The sequence below is a fragment of the Ahaetulla prasina genome, chromosome 6 (assembly GCF_028640845.1).
Source record: "Ahaetulla prasina isolate Xishuangbanna chromosome 6, ASM2864084v1, whole genome shotgun sequence".
Classification (NCBI taxonomy): Eukaryota; Metazoa; Chordata; class Lepidosauria; order Squamata; family Colubridae; genus Ahaetulla; species Ahaetulla prasina.
Window position 1 is genome coordinate 85950896 of NC_080544.1, and position 19363 is coordinate 85970258.

The 19363-nt window shown below is 38.1% G+C and overlaps 1 protein-coding gene across 3 annotated transcripts in view; it reads left to right on the forward strand.

Annotated features, from left to right (window-relative positions):
• LEKR1 (leucine, glutamate and lysine rich 1) overlaps window positions 1-14508 on the forward strand; it is a 64471-nt gene extending 49963 nt beyond the window's left edge. For all 3 annotated transcript variants that reach the window (XM_058187933.1, XM_058187934.1, XM_058187935.1), the window contains 5 exons: window positions 545-748; window positions 6170-6263; window positions 9744-9899; window positions 10539-10838; window positions 13485-14508. In XM_058187933.1, the coding sequence (XP_058043916.1) occupies window positions 545-748; window positions 6170-6263; window positions 9744-9899; window positions 10539-10838; window positions 13485-13868 (1138 nt within the window). In that variant the 3' untranslated portion in view covers window positions 13869-14508. The remainder of the gene's footprint in view (window positions 1-544; window positions 749-6169; window positions 6264-9743; window positions 9900-10538; window positions 10839-13484) is intronic.
• The last annotated feature ends 4855 nt before the right edge of the window (window positions 14509-19363 follow it).

The following is a 19363-nucleotide window of genomic DNA, read 5'->3' on the forward strand; positions in this document are numbered from 1 at the left end:
GGTTACAAATTTATGAAATGCAGGTGGTGTTTATAACTTCTTCTACTTCAATAATTGTGTTCAGTTTCCTAGCAGTTTTCATAACTGTTTTACATTGTATGATTTTTATTTATTTGTTACATTTTTACTCTGCTTTTGCACATACTAAAAATGCTAAACATAGAAGATTGTCTAATTTTCTTAAACTAGGTTCCTAATCTCTATTTCCTACCCTGTTTGTTATACTTCCTTTACTAATTTTCAATTTATTCAGATTATAAATCTGTTATAAAAAACTCTATCTTCTCTTTGTACATTTATTAAACTTTTAAAAGTTTCTTTTAATTACATGGATTTGTATTTTTATAAACATATATTTCTAGGTCTCATTTTGTTACATTTCTTGTATTTCATTTGCACTCTTATTTAATGAAGAGACGTTCTTCCCATAAACTTCAGTTCCCTTTACTGTTAAGGGCCATGTAAAATATGAGAGAGAGAGAGAGAGAGAGAGTATGTGAGTCTGAATATTTCAGTTATTATATTTCTTTTGTTTTACATTTAGGTTTACTCATATGGTGACAGAAAAAGAACAATCTATACTTGCCTGCCAACAAATGTATCAACGTTTACAGGAAGAAACAATTGAGAAAGAAAAGAGAGAAGATAATTTTAAAAAACGAATAAAGATTGTGGAAAGTGAACTGGAAACAATCAACAAGCTTCTGAAACAGCGAGAGGAAGAAATAGTCATGCTTAAGCAAGAAAGGTAATTAGAAATGTCTTGTCGTACCCAGAGATACAGGTCCAGATGTTTTTGCTAGGTTTTCTTTCCACATGCAGTACTCCTCACTCAAATAAATAGTTACATAGGTGGTTAGCGTGCAATAAAATAATGTACAATCTCAATCATGCTTACTCTTTTCCATGAGATACTCACCAATTGAACTCTTACGACTGTGAGGTTCCCCCGCCTCGCAGAAATGACCCTCTGCACTATCGAGGGCCTGCCTTAATGACGGGTCTTGGGACCCAGAGAGGTGGCATGCATCTAAGAAGAACCTTGGGGGGTTCTTAAATGTTTTTAAAGAAGGGTCTTTGGGGGGGGGGAGGGAAAGGACGGGTGAGGGGGGAAACCCATCGGGGAGGGGGCCAGTTCCTGCGGGTGCTTGCGGCGTTACTTCAATAGGTCTGGGGGTAACGGGGGAGGATCGCGTTCATGTTCATCAGGGTTGTTCCATCGGCACGGGAAGTGGGAGGGGCGGATATGGTGGAAGCGGGGGGCCACATCATGTTCCAGGGGTGCGCACTCGCTGTCTAAGAGCGATCGCGTGATCCGGCCCCTCAGACTTCTCCCGTTCCCCGAGTGGCCAGACTCCTCAGAGCTTGGACCTTCGGCTGATGTTATGCAATGCAAGGTCCGTGGTGAATAAAGCCCCCCTGATTTATGATCTTATTCGGGGGGGGGCGCGGACCTGATGGGCATTACGGAGACCTGGTTGGGCATGGAAGGGAGGGGTTTCCCTAGTTGAAATGTGCCCACTGGGTTTCCGGGCATTTCACCAGCCGAGGGCCCAAGGTAGGGGTGGGGGGTGGCGGTCGTTATTAAGGAAAGCCTGGAGCCGAGGGAGACCACTGTACCTCAGATAGCTGGTTGTGAATCCGTCTGTGTGAAGTGGGGTCGTAGGATTCAGGTGGGTTTGTTGATCACGTACCTGGCTCCTTGCTGCGTGACAACAGCCCTGCCCGAGCTGTTGGAGGTGCTTGCCGGGATGGCGGTTGAGACCCCTAGACTTATGGTCATGGGGATTTCAACTTGCCATCAACCGGCGTGGCATCTTCGGCGGCTCGGGAGTTCATGGCTTCCATGACAGCCATGGACCTGACTCAAGTAATTGAAGGCCCTACTCACATCGGGGGAGGCACACTAGATCTGATTTTTGTCTCTGGGCAGTGGTTGAATGATCTGGAATTAGGTGATTTAGTCATTGAGCCTTTGTCATGGTCGGATCATTCTCTTCTTCATCTGGACCTTTGGACCGCTACTCAACACTGTAGGGAGACGGGGCCAATGCGTTGGTTCCGTCCCAGGCGCCTAATTGACCCGGAGAGGTTCCAGACAGAGCTTGGGCCGTTTCCTGAGGATTTGGCCCACGGCACGGCCGGAGAACTAGTCGCGGCCTGGGAACGACACGGCGGAGAACTAGTCGCAGTCTGGGAACAGGCCGCGATGGGGGCTTTGGACTGTGTCGTGCCTTTGCGGCCTCTGACCCGGCGCAGATCTCAACCAGCTCCTTGGTTTTCTGAGGAGCTGAGAGAAATGAAGCACTGGAAAAGATGCCTAGAGAGTGCCTGGAGGTCCTGCCGTTCTGAAGCTGACCGGACACCAGTTAGGTCATATATTCAGACCTACCTAGTGGCACTGAGGGAGGCTAAGCGTACTTACATTTCCTCCCTAATTGCATCGGCAGATAACCGCCCGGCCGCCCTGTTTCGGGTGATCCCCTCTCTCCTGCAGCAGGAGGTGTGGGATGACCCTCTTCAGGGACGTGCCGAGGATTTTAGTGTGTATCTGCCCGATAAAATCGGGACGGGTTGGACCAAAATTGGGTAGATTCAGGTGAGACGTCAGAGCCCTGTCTTGTTGAGACTGTTTGGGATGAGTTTGATCCTGTGGCTCCTGAGGACGTGGACAGGTTGCTGGGAAGGCTTAATGCCACTACATGTTTACTGGACCCGTGTCCCTCCTGGTTGGTGCTGGCCACACAGGAGGTGACACGGGGCTGACTCCAGGGAATTATTAATGCTTCTTTGTTGGAGGGTGTTGTTCCTTCCGTCTTGAAAGAGGTGGTGGTGAGACCCCTCCTCAAGAAGCCTTCCCTGGACCCAGCCATTTTAGATAATTACCGTCCCGTCTCCAACCTTCGCTTTGTAGCGAAGGTTGTAGAGAGTGTGGTGGCACGCCAGCTACCCCAGTTCCTGGATGAAACAGTCTATCTGGACCCATTCCAGTCCGGTTTTCGGCCTGGATACAGCACGGGGACAGCCTTGGTCGCGTTGGTTGATGATCTCTGGAGGGCCTGGGACAGGGGTTATTCCTCTGCCCTGGTCCTGTTAGACCTCTCAATGGCTTTTGATACCATCGACCATGGTATCCTGCTGCGCCAGCTGAGGAGTTTGGGAGTGGGAGGCACCGTTTTTCGGTGGTTCTCCTCCTATCTCTCTGACCGGTCGCAGATGGTGTTGGCAGGGGGGCAGAGATGGACTGTGAGGTGCCTCATGTGTGGGGTGCCGCAGGGGTCGATTCTCTCGCCCCTCCTGTTCAACATCTATTATTATTATTATTATTATTATTATTGTTGTTGTTGTTGTTGTTGTTGTTGTTATTATTATTATTATTATTATTATTATTATTATTATTATTATTATTATTATTATTATTCAGTGATATCATTGAACTCCAAGGTCTGCACTGTATATACTTAACCCATAACCAGCCAAGAATTACAACAAATAGTAGCCCTAATTGAGATTAATTAAAGCTTCAGTACCATTCAGGTCAATGGAAGAAGTTAACCATTTTTAAAAATTCCATTTAGTTTTATTGTGATGACTGAACAATTAATGTTCTCCGATATGGCATACCTAGCTACTGTTATGGACATTGGAGTAATGAAAATGTCCAAAGCATTTAATATATGTTATCTTCATTGACATTTCAATTTCTACCCAAATAGCTTGACAGAGGGCTGTATAGTAGATGCTATCACTGCCTTCTACTCAGCAGTGTTCAAGGGGGAGGGTTCAACTTGTCCCAGGCAGATGACCAAGCAACCAGAGAAGAACCAGAACTGGGTTTCCCACAATTTCACTTGCTGTTTAGCTGTGGCTATTTACTTACTTCCTTACTTACCTTACTAATTTGGATTCCCATACTGTTGAAAGGTGTTCACATGGAATTTCATATGAATTCAAGGGTAATATGAGATTTAAGCTTGGGGCGTGATGGCTTAGTGGTTAAAGATGCTGACCTTGTTAGGTGAAAGCTGACAGCCTGGGTTCAAGATCTGAGCACTGGGTGAGCTCCCATTATTTGCCCCAGCTCCTGTCCACCTAGCAATTCGATAGCATGGAAATGTGAGTAGATAAATAGGTATCACTTTGGTGGGAAGGTAAGTGTTCCATGAACCTCAGTGCATATACATTTTGGCTACATGACCAACAAAATGTCTTTGGACAATGCTGACTCTCTTGACTAAGAAATTGAGATGAGCACAGTCCCTTAGAGAGAGATTCTGGGAGATTTAAATGGTAGTTCTTATTTCATAGAATAAGAATACAATCATCACATTATAGGATTTCTCAGCTACATTATGCCTCTGAAAGTAATGCATGCCTATCTATTTTTTCAGATAGTAAATCATTATTTTATGAAAAAAATAATTTTCTGTGTATTTTTCTAAATATGCTATCCTATGGGAGAGCTTTGCTGCTTTTTCCTGGTAAGTGGTATCATCAAACAGGCTTGCAAACAAACATCAAACATAATCCGCTAAGTTTAGTTGTATCACCTATGCAACAGGTACAGCTTCTTAAGATTGCAACCTAATGCAATAATATTGGTGCATCGGGGTTGTGGTCAATTCAGTTATGTCATGTAACATGCCAGTCCTAATATGTGTATGTTTGTATTTCAGTATATTGCTTACCAAATGTCATTATCCACAATTTTAATAGGCGTTAGTGAGGTTTGCCTTGCTCTCCAATATTCTTTAATCCAAGAACATAAATAGCTTCTTAAGATCTATAATTATTGCTATTTTTCAATAGATGGGATCCAGTAATATAATTATCTTCTTTCATAAGTGTTCCCAAATAGAATTACAATGTGTACTAATTGGAGATTGGGCAGGATATGATATGTACAATCAGATAACTCTCCCATACCTACTATTTTCTAAAAGCAGGAGCAAAGGCAAAAGTCAAATGGCTGTGGTTATCTTATCACCTGTGTTCTTTTCTCATTATAAACTGAACCCGCATATATGTTTTTTTCCTTTGGGGTAAATGTGTTCTGGTTTTTGAAGCAGGAAATATAGATTAGATGCATGGAAACAGTTTATTTCTTCTCTTTTAATTGGATCTCCAATTTAGGTCCCTGTTTGTAGCTGCTTTCATTTAAAAAATAAAGCTTTAACAAGTATTTAATTGCTTTAATGTTTTAATTTTTAAAAAAATGCATGTTTTTTATAATATTTTTATTTGTTTGAACTGTATTTTCCTGTTTCAATTATATTTTTGTAAGCTGCCTTAAGCTGTTATGGAAGGAAACAACATGCAATGCATACACATTAACACTACATTTTTATGGACAATTAGATCAGCTATGCACTACCTCTGATTGTGTGTTAAATGCAGCAGGAAGTTACTGTGATGACATAATTTCTATATACCATAGGTAGTTCTCGACTTATGACTACAAGTGAGCCCAATTTTCTGTTGTTAAGTGAGGCATTTGTTAAATGAGTTTTGCCCCATTTTACAACTTGCCACAGTTGTTAAGTGAATCACTGCCGTTGAAAAGTTAGTTACATGGTTGTTAAGTGAATCTGACTTTTCCATTGATTCTGCTTATCAGAAGGTGATCATATGACCTTGGGACACAGCAACGGTCATAAATATGAACCAGTTGCCAAGCATCTGAATTTTGATCACATGATCATGGGGATGTTGCAATGGTCATAACTGTGAAAAACAGTCATAAGTCACATTTTTCAGTGCTGTTGAAACTTTGAACAGTCATTTAAATGAACTGTTGTAAGTTAAGGACTACACAAATTACTGCATTTATATTATTTGTGGAATAATATAATGCTATAAATTCCTTCAGATGTTATATAATTAGGGTACTTTTTGATGTGTATTTTTTTATTTGGCGAGGATTTCTAGATATAAATGTGTTCTACTGCTTCAGAAATCTGTTGGGAAAATGCCTGAGCTGAAGAGAATCAGTGTCAACTGTATCAGTATTTTCCATACCGATAGCATCTCCTTGGGAAATATTGACCCAAATATTAAAAAACAAAATTTAAAACAAGCAGAATTAGTAGTTGGAGAAGAAATCCCATTTAGAACTATTTTTATAGTTGGCTAGAATGCATCTTATATATGATTTTTTTTGTACAATTAGGGAATCTGTGCAGGTTTCCCATCAGAAGATAACAGAACGGCTGCAGGAAACATTAAGGCAGAAAGTGCTGAATGAAAAAAATTGGCAAGAAAAGGTAATACTAGGAATTCTAGTTATCACCATGCTTATTCGTTTTCTGTATCTTGCTTAATTGTCAGACAACACATCCAAGCTTTTGCTCTATTATACTTTTACTTTTGTATTCTTTGCTTAAAGCTAAGATTAATACATACTGTAACAGAGTTTCCTTCCTTCCATTTTATTTCGCAGAATCATCTGCATATGTACATTTTTAAAAGCATTTAAAAATTTAAAAATTCCAAAACAAAAAATATTTAAAATATTTAAAAACAGAACAATAATTTATATAAAATGTATAAAGTATGTTTCATTTTTGTTGTATAATATAAAAATATTGGCATTCCTAGATTTCATATATTTTATCTAAAATATAGATTAATCTCTTAATCTATTTCCCACTTTTCTCAGAACTCAAAATGCTTTCTGTGGGAATCTTTCTTCATTTTATCCCTACAACAACGATCCTGCGAGGTGCATTAAGCTGAGGTGGAATTAATAGTTCAATTATCCAGTGAATTTCAGCAGGTGATAATGAATTTGAACCTGCATCTTCCCAAGTCCAGTGCCCTAATCACTGCCCTTCCTTTTCTTCAGTTAAATTATTTAGCTGGGATGTTGCTCAGCAGCAAAATTGTGCTATCTTATTGTGGGTTTCTTCACACGCACATCTAGTTTCAGAAGCCTGCCTACATTGAGAAGATGAGCCAGGAAGGATTTAGCACCTAAGGCAATCTGGACTAGAAATTTTTTTTTCAACCAAATTCCTACTTAATTCTAACTGGCCATATTGCAATTATGTCCCCCTCAATTGCAAGGCAAGGGGAATTGGGGGAGGGGGAGGAGGAGTTGCACCGAAGAGGCAGGCAGGAGGAGAGTGGAGTTCATATGGCCAGCTGTACTTGTTGCGCTTGTCTACTTCTTGTCTACTTGTCCTGGTTTAGTTTCTTTAAAAATGTATTTCTACTTCTGCTTGGTCACTAAACCTCAGGCTATGAATACTTGGTTCTCAGATGTCCCAGTTTTTCCTTTCAGCAGAATTTCTCAGAGACAGGATATAATTTTATCATGAATTGGTCTGTTTACACAGTTGGTATCTGTTATGCAGCTTGGCATTCAACGTAGGTTACCAACTAATAGGAATAAGAGACAGCACTTACATATTTGCTGACAACTATTAAAATGTGCTGAATGTCAAGTGCTCCAGAAATGTTCTTCTCAGACTAAAGAGATGATGCTGTCTTGTTCTTGGGTCATTGTGCCACTACATGGGAATAAAATGTTCTTTTTAAAAAAAGAGTGGGGGGTGGGTGGGAATCAAATAATATGTACCCTAAATGGAAGGAAAAAAATATCTTTTAAAATGAAGTTCCTTAAAGTGGAATTTAGGCATTTAATGCCCTAGATTATAAACACTACTTAAAAAAGAAGAAATAAATTGTTGCTAGGTAACATGGACAAGATAATTGAGAAACATTTTTCAGAATGCTCCTTATTATGGCTATTAATTGCATGGATTTTGTGTGTTAGTTAAATGGGAAATATTTTCATTCTGAGATCTGCTTTCACTTATGTCAGTACTGCTGACAGTGTTTTGAGAGTACTTTAGGGTCCTTTATGATCTATGTGCTCAAGGCTTAATAAACACTTTTGCCACATGCCATGATTGATGATTAAGGTACTTAAAAATGAGGCCAGGGTAGAAAAACATGCAGCAGAAAGAAATGTGTCATTAAATAGATGCCAATTTCCCAAGTTATAAGGTCAGATCTAGTCATTGAGATTATGTTCTAGCTGATCCCTCTGTCCTCATCCTGAGGAGATGACTAGTACTATTGAATGTGATCTGACTGTATCTACCAAAGAATGTAACATCCATGATGGATTGTGATACCTAAAGTAGCATTTTCTTACCATGATTCTGAACGCTTATGGGATAAAGACTTAACAACTACCCAATAGAAATTATTAAGAAATACTATATGTATTTAATAGCAATAGCATTTAGACTTATAAAGTGCTTCACAACCCTCTCTAAATGGTTTACAGAGTCAGTATATTGCCCCCAACGATCTGTGTCCTCATTTTACTGACCTCAGAAGGATGGAAGGCTGAGTCAACCTTGAGCCTGGTGAAAGTCGAACTGCCAAGTTGCAGGCAGCCGGCAGTCAGCAGATGTAGCCTACAGTACTGCATTCTAACCACTGCGCCACCACGGTTCTAATAGCTGTATAGCCAGTGGTGGGATTCAAATAATTTAACAACCGGTTCTCTGCCCTAATAATTTCTCCCAACAACCAGTGTGCCAAACTGCTCAGAAAGTTAACAACTGGTTCTCCCGAAGTGGTGCGAACTGGCTGAATCCCACCACTGTGCATAGCCATCATGAGTAGAAGCTATTGAGCGTTGTAATAATTAATTTCCATAATATTTTAAAGCTCTTTCTGAATATTTTAAAGCTATTCAAGTTTGCAGTTATTTTCTCTTATGAAAGAAAAATATTCTAATTTTCTAAAATAATGAAAGATAAACAACTGAAGGAGGCATTTAACCCAACTGGAGCATCACTTGACTTTTTTCTATTGGATAGGAACTCACATTTCAATTATTAAAAATCCTTATCCTTATGAATTAGTAATTATCGCAGTAGTGTAGAACAGTAACGTTGTGTTTTAGGGGTGTTTAGATAGACAGCATGTATCTCTTTCTTTCTATATAAGGGGTTTGTGTACGTGTGTCTGACAGAATTGTACATTGAACCATATAATTTTGCAATGCAGGTTATATTTATTTATTTATTTATTTATTTATTTTTTGTATTTTTATACCGCCCTATCTCCCTAGGGACTCAGGGCGGTTCACAGCCAGATAAAAATATACATATAAATACAAATAAAACATCCATTAAAAAAGTTATTACAAATGGCCGAATAATTAAAAATGACAATAAAAATAATAAAATCCCCATTAAAACCAATTCGAATTTAAAATCTAGTCCAGTCCTGTGCAAATAAATAGATGTGTCTTAAGCTCGCGGCGAAAGGTTCGAAGGTCGGGAAGTTGGCGAAGTCCTGGGGAAGCTCGTTCCAGAGGGTGGGGGCCCCCACAGAGAAGGCCCTTCCCCTGGGTGTCGCCAGCCGGCACTGTCTCGCCAACGGCACCCTGAGGAGCATAACATATATTGATTATAGTTTCATGCATTAGAAATGAAACACTTTTGATGGTAATCCTCTTTTTCTAAAGCTTTTATGAATATTATAGTGTTCTGTACTATTGTTATGGTTTGTATTCCAAGGTAATTAATATCAAATACTGTATACTTTTGCATAATTTGTACATTTTTATCCAACTTGGAGATGTAAGGATCAGGCTGCATGTCTTGACCAACTTAAGTCCTGTTATTTCCACAAGTAACATTGTACACTATGTCCATTGAACATTGTGCGTATATAAATTGAACAGAGTCTTAACTGATTTCCAAATGTTTGCTTTCTAGGTTGAAACTGATAAAGTGAAAGAACACACCGGTCACAAAGAAGAGATCGTTAGACTCAAAGAGGAAGCCAGAATGGAACTAGATATTGAGAAACAAAAGCATCAGGAATTAATTGCAAAATATCAGAAAGATCAAGACGAGCTGCTACATACAAAGGTTTAAGCAACTAAAAATAAGCTGTTTTTTAATGCATAGCCTCAAGAATAATTTAATTTCACTCTTTATGTCATATGACAAAAGGTCACAGAGTTGTCCCATTTTTTTTAAGATGTTGATTATTTAGTGCATTACAAAGATTTTTCATTACTGGTACTTCATGAGTCCTTCAGAGATCTTTTGTAGGACTAAGAACCCCATCAAACAGAAGTAACAGTTATATTTATTCCATACTAAAAAAAAATCTCAACGTGAGTCAAGTTTTGCTTTAGTCTTTTAAGAGTTGTCCAGAATATTTATTTATAAAAGCAAGTTGTTCTCTCTTTATTGTGTGTTTAAGAAGACTTACCCAATTCTTCATTTGAAAACAGATTTACTATAATATTTATTTCATTTATGTATTCATATTTAACATTTTTAATCATTCCCAAATCTTATGTCTTCTAAGAATTCCACTACTATGGAGTACTTTTTAATATTCATTTCATGATAAGTACAAGCTCTTTGTAAGTCTTACATGGAATGGAGTGATGTTTCCTTATCTTTTTCCAAAATCACTTAAACCTATTTAAATCTACTTAACCAATGTATGTTTGCCAAAATTCTTTGACAAGAATTGAATGTCCAATTTGTTTTCAGATACCTCTACTGATATGTAATGCTACTAATAAACTGAAGGTTGAAATGGAGACACTTGAAAAGAAACTCCATGAAGCGGAGAGGAAGGTTAATGAGAAAGATCACAAGAGGGAAAAAGAATGGCAAGGCCTCAGAAGACAAATAACTGAGCTTGAGTTCCAGCTGAAGGAAGAACAGAGCATTCATAATTCAGTGACAGAAGACATGAAAGAAGAAATAAAAAAGAAGACCCATGAACTGGAAAAACTAACCGAGGAACAAAAACAATTGATTCAGACAATGAATCAAGTTCAAGAGGAGGTATGAACTCAGCCAAAGGTCAGACCTGGTTCATTATGTGATATCCATTTTTAAATTTTGGTTTCTTTGAGATACAAAAATCCTAACCTAACAAATGGTGGGTATTTGGACAAAGAACAAAAATATAAGTCCAAATACCATTTCAGTTGTTCTCTCTTTCCCATTACAAACAAGGATATCAAACCATGGTTTAGTGCCTGTTAAATAAACCATATTCTATATCTAAGATTATTAAGTCTAAAGCAAGCTACTTTCATCAAGGCATGGAAGGGAGAATACAATGCCACTCCTGTCAAGTTGTTTATGTAATATAATAAAACATCTACTATTTTTTCAATAGTTGGACCCCATACCCAGTGCAAATACAGTGCGGTGAAAAATACCTTTATCATCATATTAATTTAGAATAAATTTTAAAGTATTTAAAATTTCCAAAGCAACATACAGAATTTGTTCAAAAGGAAAAATAGAGAGCTGCAATTGAATAATAATACATTTAGCCAAAAGACAAATCAAGTCAAAAGAGCTTAAAGAGAGAAAAAATCACAAAAAGTTAAAAAAAAAGAGAATATTTTTTTAAATGTAAAAGAGGAAGTGAAACCTATTTTTTTATGAAAAAGATGTGCCAGGAAGATTTGCATTTGGATGGTTAAAATTATTAAAAATTAACACATGTACTTGTTCCTAAGTTTGTTTGCATTATTTTTATCCTGTCCATTAAAAAAATTCTTAGTAGTTGCGTCTTCATTGAAAATTCTGTAGTGGACAAAACAGTCCTGTTCTTCAATAGCAAAACTCCAACCTTGGAGCCATAACATATTTCCAGAACACTGCTGTCTGAAAATTGGACAGGACAGAATGAGAAATCTCCTGGCTTTGTTGATTTCTTGATTTGTTTTTTAACTGTTATGTTGAATTCCTTTCAGTAGAAGGAAATACATTCAGAATATCTGGAAATCTGGTCTAAATTTTTGGTACATTGGGAGTTATACTATAGTCACCCAACCTTGGCTAGGCCCTTAGGCATTTTTTTGACATTGGGGGTGGAAGGAAAGAGGAAAAGCAAATCTAATTCTAGACTTCTCATGATATACTGGTATCCCTCTGATTCAAAAGTCGGGAAAGAAAAATCTAATTAGTTATCTGCCTCTGGAATATTCTTTCCTAAGTCATTGAGTTGCATCTTAAAATAGATGCATTTGTCATAGAAATCATGCCTTCTTATATCTTTTTGACAGTAAGTTGTGCATATAGATGAATAGAAACAATTGAAATAAGGGCATTGTTTTGTTTATCTGTCAATGATACATTCATTATTGTAATCTTTATATTGACTACATATAGTCAATTTATATATCCTCTATTCTACATACCCCCTTACATTGGATATGACTTCCTTTACTTTCATTAAAAAAAGAGAAATGATGTCATGCCTGTCTTAATAAGGTTTTTTTTTGGATTAATCATTAGTCAAATTGGGTTCACATTATTTTTGAGCCTTCACAATTGCCCTTGTTAAGTTTTTAAAAAATCATTTTAAAATGCAAAAAGCATTTAAATCCTAAATTCTTCAGTAATAGTGTGCATAGATAAATTTGGACTTTTAATTAAAATAATTAATATTTCAGTGGCAGATTTAATAGTTTTAGTGGGTATATTCAAATTTGGACTAGGCTTCTGCCCTGAAGGCCTGCTACCATGAGGATGCCTTGATTTATCTTTCCAATTTTCTATTCTAAGGCTTGAAGCAAGCACAGTGCTAAAGACATTTCAGGTCACTGTGGTTTTCCCGGAAAGCAAAGTGACTATTCCTAAATGAATTCAACCTTCATAGTACTTTCATAGTTAGCTAATTATTGAAGCCATTGTCCATCATGGAAAAGCAGAAAAAGCTATCTTTGAGAGACTTTGTTGAGGAAAACTGTTGAAAATAAAACAGGCAATTTGAGAGACAAATTGTAGGTATGTTTATGAAATTAAAAAAGCAGCACAGTTTTAGAAGAGATTGGAATAGAAACATAGAAAAAGAAACCAAAATTAGATCATCCACTGAAATGAACCCTTTTTTAAGAAAAAAGAATTATTCCTTCATGCTTCACATTGTTCATTTAAAGAAGAATGCCAAGTGGCTTATTCAACTGGAAGTGGCTTATTCAACTAGTTTGTTTTAATGAGCGTTTCTCTCTGTAAACATAGATAATGTTTGTATGTGCTTTGGTGTGATGATGCAGATCTTCCATTTTTATGTCATTGTAATTGTGAATATCTTCATATCTAAAGAACTGGGTGGATGAGCACTGCCAAATTGCAAATTGATTTCTGATATGACATAAAGCGACGGTATTCTAATTATACTTTTAAAGTTGCTTAGTATATCTAAAATATAGTAACACTTTAGATGTCAGGCACAATCTTTTTTTATTGCACCCATGATCAAAAACACAGTAGCTAATAAGAATAATTGTCACATGGATATAATGGTTATCTGTGGTATAGCTGTAAGCATTTCAGTACATAATGTGTTGTCTGCACATGCTGTTCTGAGTACACTATGTTTTGAGATGCTAAGAAACACCCAATATTTATATATCTTTTGTTGTCATCTCAATAATGTTTTATGAAATATGTCTTTCTTTATTCTCATAGAATGCCCTTCTCCAGGACACTGTACGCAGGGAGTGTGAGGAACGCTATGAGCTTACTGAGGCTTTGGTTCAAGCTAAAGAACAAGTCATGGAACTAAAAAAACTTGGTGGAAACTTTCCCTTGACACAGTGTTCCCTCGGTCAGGGCAGTTCAACTTCCTCCTCCACTTTGATCAACAGTCAAAGGCGCCCAAAGGCTTCAAAAGGGATAACATCTGAGATTTCAAGGACCACTAAAGCAGTAGTCTGTGGTAGGAACCAAAACAACTTCAGTGTTAGCTTGCCTGCTATACCTACATTGCAGTCACCTCAAAGGAGAACATCTCTAGATGAATCCAGGAGAAGGATCTCAGCAGTTATAAAAAGACAAATGAGTCAACTATGATGAGAAAAGAATTGCTACCCAGGATCAACAACTTTGGCACGTTATCTAAGTTTCTTAAAGTGAGCCTTTAGGAGGTAATGTTAGAAGAAAATACGTTTCTGGGAATAAACATGTTTTTAGGGATGATTGGTTTTTTATGCTGACAGCATGCTACAAAGCATTTGGCATGCTTTGCTTACCAAAACATTTGTATTTTATTATACAATCATGATTCCTCACTTCAATCAGAAAATGGTGGTGATTTCAGTATAGTGGTTTTCTGGCTTGCCACTGCAGGCTGCAAGATCCAGCTCATATATCTTCCTTCCTGTTAGACGTTTACTTAACCTAGCAAAGTAAAAATCATAGAGAAACATCCCAGTCTAACTTTGTAATACCTCATTAAAAATAGGATGTCATCAAGAGTAAGCTAAAAATTTTCTTGTGATTGCCTACCTAGCTGCATATGATTATGGGAGCCTCTACTTGCAATGGGAACTGCTATTATTCAGACACACCCAGCTCAATGTAAATTAATATGTAGTATGCATCATGTGTATATGGAGTAGAACAAATTAAGTGATTTTGTTCCTTTTTCCCTTTCCCCACCCTTTGGACACAGACTCACCTGAACACACACAATGGTATTTTAATTTTGCAATGGTATTTTAATTCATTTGTCTTCATTGTTAATATGTTAATAAAAACCTTGCTGAATTGTTTGTACAATCTCCAGTTTTCTTCTAAAACCATTGCCTACATTGAGGCTTGCAGAGAGAAGCCAGCTATGGCAGATAAAGTGCAAAAGTGTCTCAGCTAGAGTGAGATGTTTGCCCCAACAGCCAATGATGTTCATGCATGAATCTGTCTGCGAATATATCTTCCTCAGGGATTACTTTCAGCCACAGTATTTGGGTAAAGAAGAGGGCCTAGATGGATCATTTTGCATCAGGAATGGGGTGTAACCTCAGGTTTCCTGGATCAGGTTCACAAACTATGCCAATGGTTTAATGATGGGAGTGGGAACTTCCCCTCCCTCAAAAGTTATCCACTTCCACTCACCTTGGCTGCAATAGGTACACAGATGTTACTTTGGACATAATGGGTTGTTAACCGCATAACAACCATACCTCCAATAAGCTAGATTGATATTTAGGATTATTTTGTTAACTGCTAACTTCCAATGTATACAATTCATGAAGTGCTATTATTTTTGATTATTGTTTTAGGCAAAAACCCAGCTGATGTAGAAATTGCAAAATAATACAGCATGAAGAAAAAGCACTGTGTTTTTTCCTTAAAAAGCAGTAAATGTATATGAAGTAAAGCAAATTATATATGTCATAAGAAGGCCATATGGAACTAAATCACCTAATATTGATGTCAATTCAGTATCAAGATCATAAATTGTCTAAAGGGATGAAGATGTGCTATTTTGTTCTTCATATTTTAACTATTCTCCAGCATAGAACCAGCTGCTCTTTCTAAGTCACGTAACTGATCAAGCTAGATACAATCCAGGGTAATGACTTTCATCTCCAGGTGCTGCCAGCTATTATAAAAATGATGAAAAGAAAATATCAAAAACTCTTAGAATTTTGAAAAGTGGTCAGGCTACAATTGTAGATTGTATAATTAGACACATGTTAAATGGTTGGTGTAAGGAGTGGCTGTATGCATTTTGAAGTGCAGTGATCTTCATAGTGTACATTCAAAATATTAGTGTAGGTATATATTTATTTAAAGCATTTATGTAGCCACTCATCTTATATTGAACTCCAGGTGGCTCCCAATCAGGAAAATAAAGAGAGTGACCTCAAACTCTTAGTGTACAAAGGCAAATACTATTTCACAGGTATGATAGACCAAGTGGGATGATTTTCCTAATTGCAACAGAACAACTGAAGGATGCAGTTAGCCTCCAAACAGAAGCAATAGGGAAAAGAGCTCTACGCTATGCTTAAAAATGTCCATAGGATGCTGTTGGGAGAATCTGGGTTACAATAAATAAATGAATAAAATATCTCAAAGAGGAGCAAAGTAGTTGTAATAAGGAACCTTAATTACCCCAACCTCCCCCCCTCCCTCTCCCCCCAAAAAATAATTGAACATAAGTTTGCCAAACTTGGTCTCTCTGAGGAATTCCTGCCCTGGTTTGCTAACTGCTTTCTCCTTCAGGAGGTAGACAAAGCAGAAGGGAAAGAGCTACTTTTGCCTTAACGGTCAATTAATGAAGAGGTGGAGGGAATGATGATCAGATTGGCAGCTGACAGAAAACTGAGGGGATGACTAATACAGTATTCTAGAAGCACAAAATTGAAGACTATTTTAACAGATTAGGCTGAAAGTAAAAGAACTTTAACAGAGGCAAATGTAAAGTCCTTTACTTAAAAAAATGTGGAGTTGCACTGATATAATATGTGTGATACCTGGCTGATATTAAAGCATGTGACAAGCTTCATCATGCAACTTTAGCTTAGTTGGTAGAAGCATAGCTGACTTTCTAAACCATGGGAGATAATAATTCTGCTTTAATCTGCATTGATCAGAGTACTGTGTCCAATTTTGAAGACCACATTTTAAGAAAGATTCAGATAAGCCAACTGGTGCAGATAGCCAGGATGATGAGGTAACTGGAAATTAAGTCTGAGGAAAATGGATATGTTTTTTCTTGAAGAAAAAATGACAGTGGATATGCCCTTTTCAAGTATCTGAAGGAATGTCACAGAAGGTTGACTTGTTCCATATTGTTTGAGAGTACAGGGATGGAATAAGAATCTGTAATATTCTGAACTGAAGAGTCAACCACTGCAAAGTATTAATTTGATTTTCTATTGTATGATTTGGTACATGATTGTCTCTGCTCTTGACCCAACATCTTGACCCAATCCTTATATATATACCACATTTATTTCTATAGCTTTAGAATAATATTCATTATGAAAACCATATTCAAATAACATTCTTAACCTTGTAGAATTTACTCATTTTCTAGGTTTTTGTAATATATCAAAACATTACCTTGCCAGACACTAAGGCACAAGTGTTCACCCAACACATTAAGCACAAAAAATTAGCCAAAGTTATCCTTGTCTTGGTTTGTGGTGTTGTACACTGTATTTCTTAGATCATTAGCTGATTTTATGAGATGTGGTGTGTGAACCCAGCCCCTGTGTGGGTTCAGGAGTTAATTTAGATAAATGTTTTTCAAACTTGGCAACTTTAAGCTGTATGGACTTCAACTCCCAGAACTTTTCAGCCAATAAGTTGCTTGTTTGACAAACATTGATTTAGACGACTCTTCTTCCAGACTTGCGCCCCTGAAAGGTTCTTCTATAGGGCAGCATGGAGTCAAGTTTGTTTGTTTGTTTGTTTGTTTATTTAATTTATTTATTTGTCAAACACAACAGTATATATAAGTATAAGCATGAAATAACCATACAAATTGGATACAATCAAAGGGAACATTAGGACAGGAACGATAGGCACGCTGGTGCTCTTATGTACTCCCCTTACAGACCTCTTAGGAATGGGGTGAGGTCAATAGTAGATAGTCTTTGGTTAAAGCTTTGGGGATTGTGGGAAGAGACCAAGAGTCAGGTAGAGCATTCCAGGCATTAACAACTCTGTTACTGAAGTCATATTTTCTACAATCAAGATTGGAGCGGTTCACATTAAGTTTAAATCTATTGTGTGCTCGTATATTGTTGTGATTGAAGCTGAAGTAGTCTTCGACAGGAAGGCCATTGTAGCAGATGATTTTATGAGTTATACTCAGGACATGCTGAAGGCGGCGCAGTTCTAAATTTTCTAAACCCAGGATTTCAAGTCTGGTGGCATAAGGTATTTTGTTGTGATCAGAGGTTGCCCCATGACAAGGTTCCTCAGAATACCAATTTTGTTATGTGAGTTGCCCTTAAATGTGGATTGATTAGCAGCCATCGCATGAGCTTCAAACATCATCCTCTCCCCAAATGGTCAGCCTATTTCAACCCACATTTAAATCATTCAGTGTTTTTATTCTAAAGACTGTTACTGAGTACACAAAGATCCTAGTGAAGTGCCTTTCACTAATCAGACTTTCTGAGCTCAGTAAAATATCTTGCTCAGCCCAAACTTTGCTGATGTGAAAACTTCCTTTTATGTGAATTCTCTCAGTGGATAACAAGCACTTGTAAACTTTTGAATTTGGAGCACGGATTAAAAACCAAAATGAACAATAGAGATAGTTCTCAACTTAGAACCATTTATGAATGAAGGGACTTATGACTCATGTCTGAAATTATGGCTGCTGCAGCGCACCACCACCACATCCCCTTGTTATGCTGTGTAAATTTGAGCACCTGGCTGCAGAGGTGAAATCCAATTTTTTTACTATCAGTTCTGTGGGTGTGGCTTAGGCATGGTGTGGCTTGGTGGGTGCGGTTTGGTGGGCGTGGCAGGGGAAGGATACTGCAAAATCTCCATTCCCACGCCACTCCAAGGGGAAGGATATTGCAAAATCCCCATTCCCTCCCCACTCCTGGGGGAAGGATATTGCAAAATCTCCATTCCCACCCCACTCTGGGGCCAGCCAGAGGTGGTATTTGCTGGTTCTCTAAACTATTCAAAATTTCTTCTACCGGTTCGTCAGAACCTGCTGGATTTCACCCCTGCTTCGCAGCCTGCCTTGACTTATAACCACAGGGGCAGTGCAGCTCCCTCCATCCAATTTCTCCCGTGATCCCAGTCAACCACCCAATCCACCAGTGTAAGCAAAACTGCCCAGGTTCAGAAAGCCTCACTGCCCACCTCACCCTCCAGCACAAGCAAAGCTGCTAAGGAGGCTTCCAAAACCACTGCAAGCCTTCTTGGAGAATGGCACAGGGCCTCAATAAGAAGGCTTGGCTTTGCATAGATTGCGTCAATCAGTAGCTAGAGAAAAAAGGCAAAAGTAATTTGGGCACCTTGCTTGTGCTAGTGGGCTGGGTGAACAAAGAGTCTTCTCAGGTCATGGCAGCTTTGCTTGCGCTGATGGGCTGGCTGGCTGGTGAATATTCCAGGTCCAGTCCAGTTGCCTTTTGAAAAAGAGCTTTTGAGACCTTTGGGGCAACTTTTGCTTAGTGAAGTTTATTTCTGAGCAGATATTGGAGAATGATCTTAGCTAAAGAAATAGGCATTGCAGGAATTCTGCTTCCAGCTAACTGCAAAAAAGAAAGGAAGGAAGGAAGGAAGGAAGGAAGGAAGGAAGGAAGGAAGGAAGGAAGGAAGGAAGGAAGGAAGGAAGGGGAAAAAAGAAAAAAAAGGCTGCAGCAATGTTAAAAAGCTACTAGAATGAAAGCAACTTTATGATAAATAGTTATTCCATGTTGGATTTTTTTCATGAAATATATAGTTAAGATGATTTCTTGTGACTAAATCCACCTACTGCAGTTTCCTAGTATGCTGATTAGACTAAACATTTCATATTCCTAGAATATATAAAAAAAGAAGGGGATGACAGAGAACAAGGTGGCTGCATGGAGTCACTGAAGCAG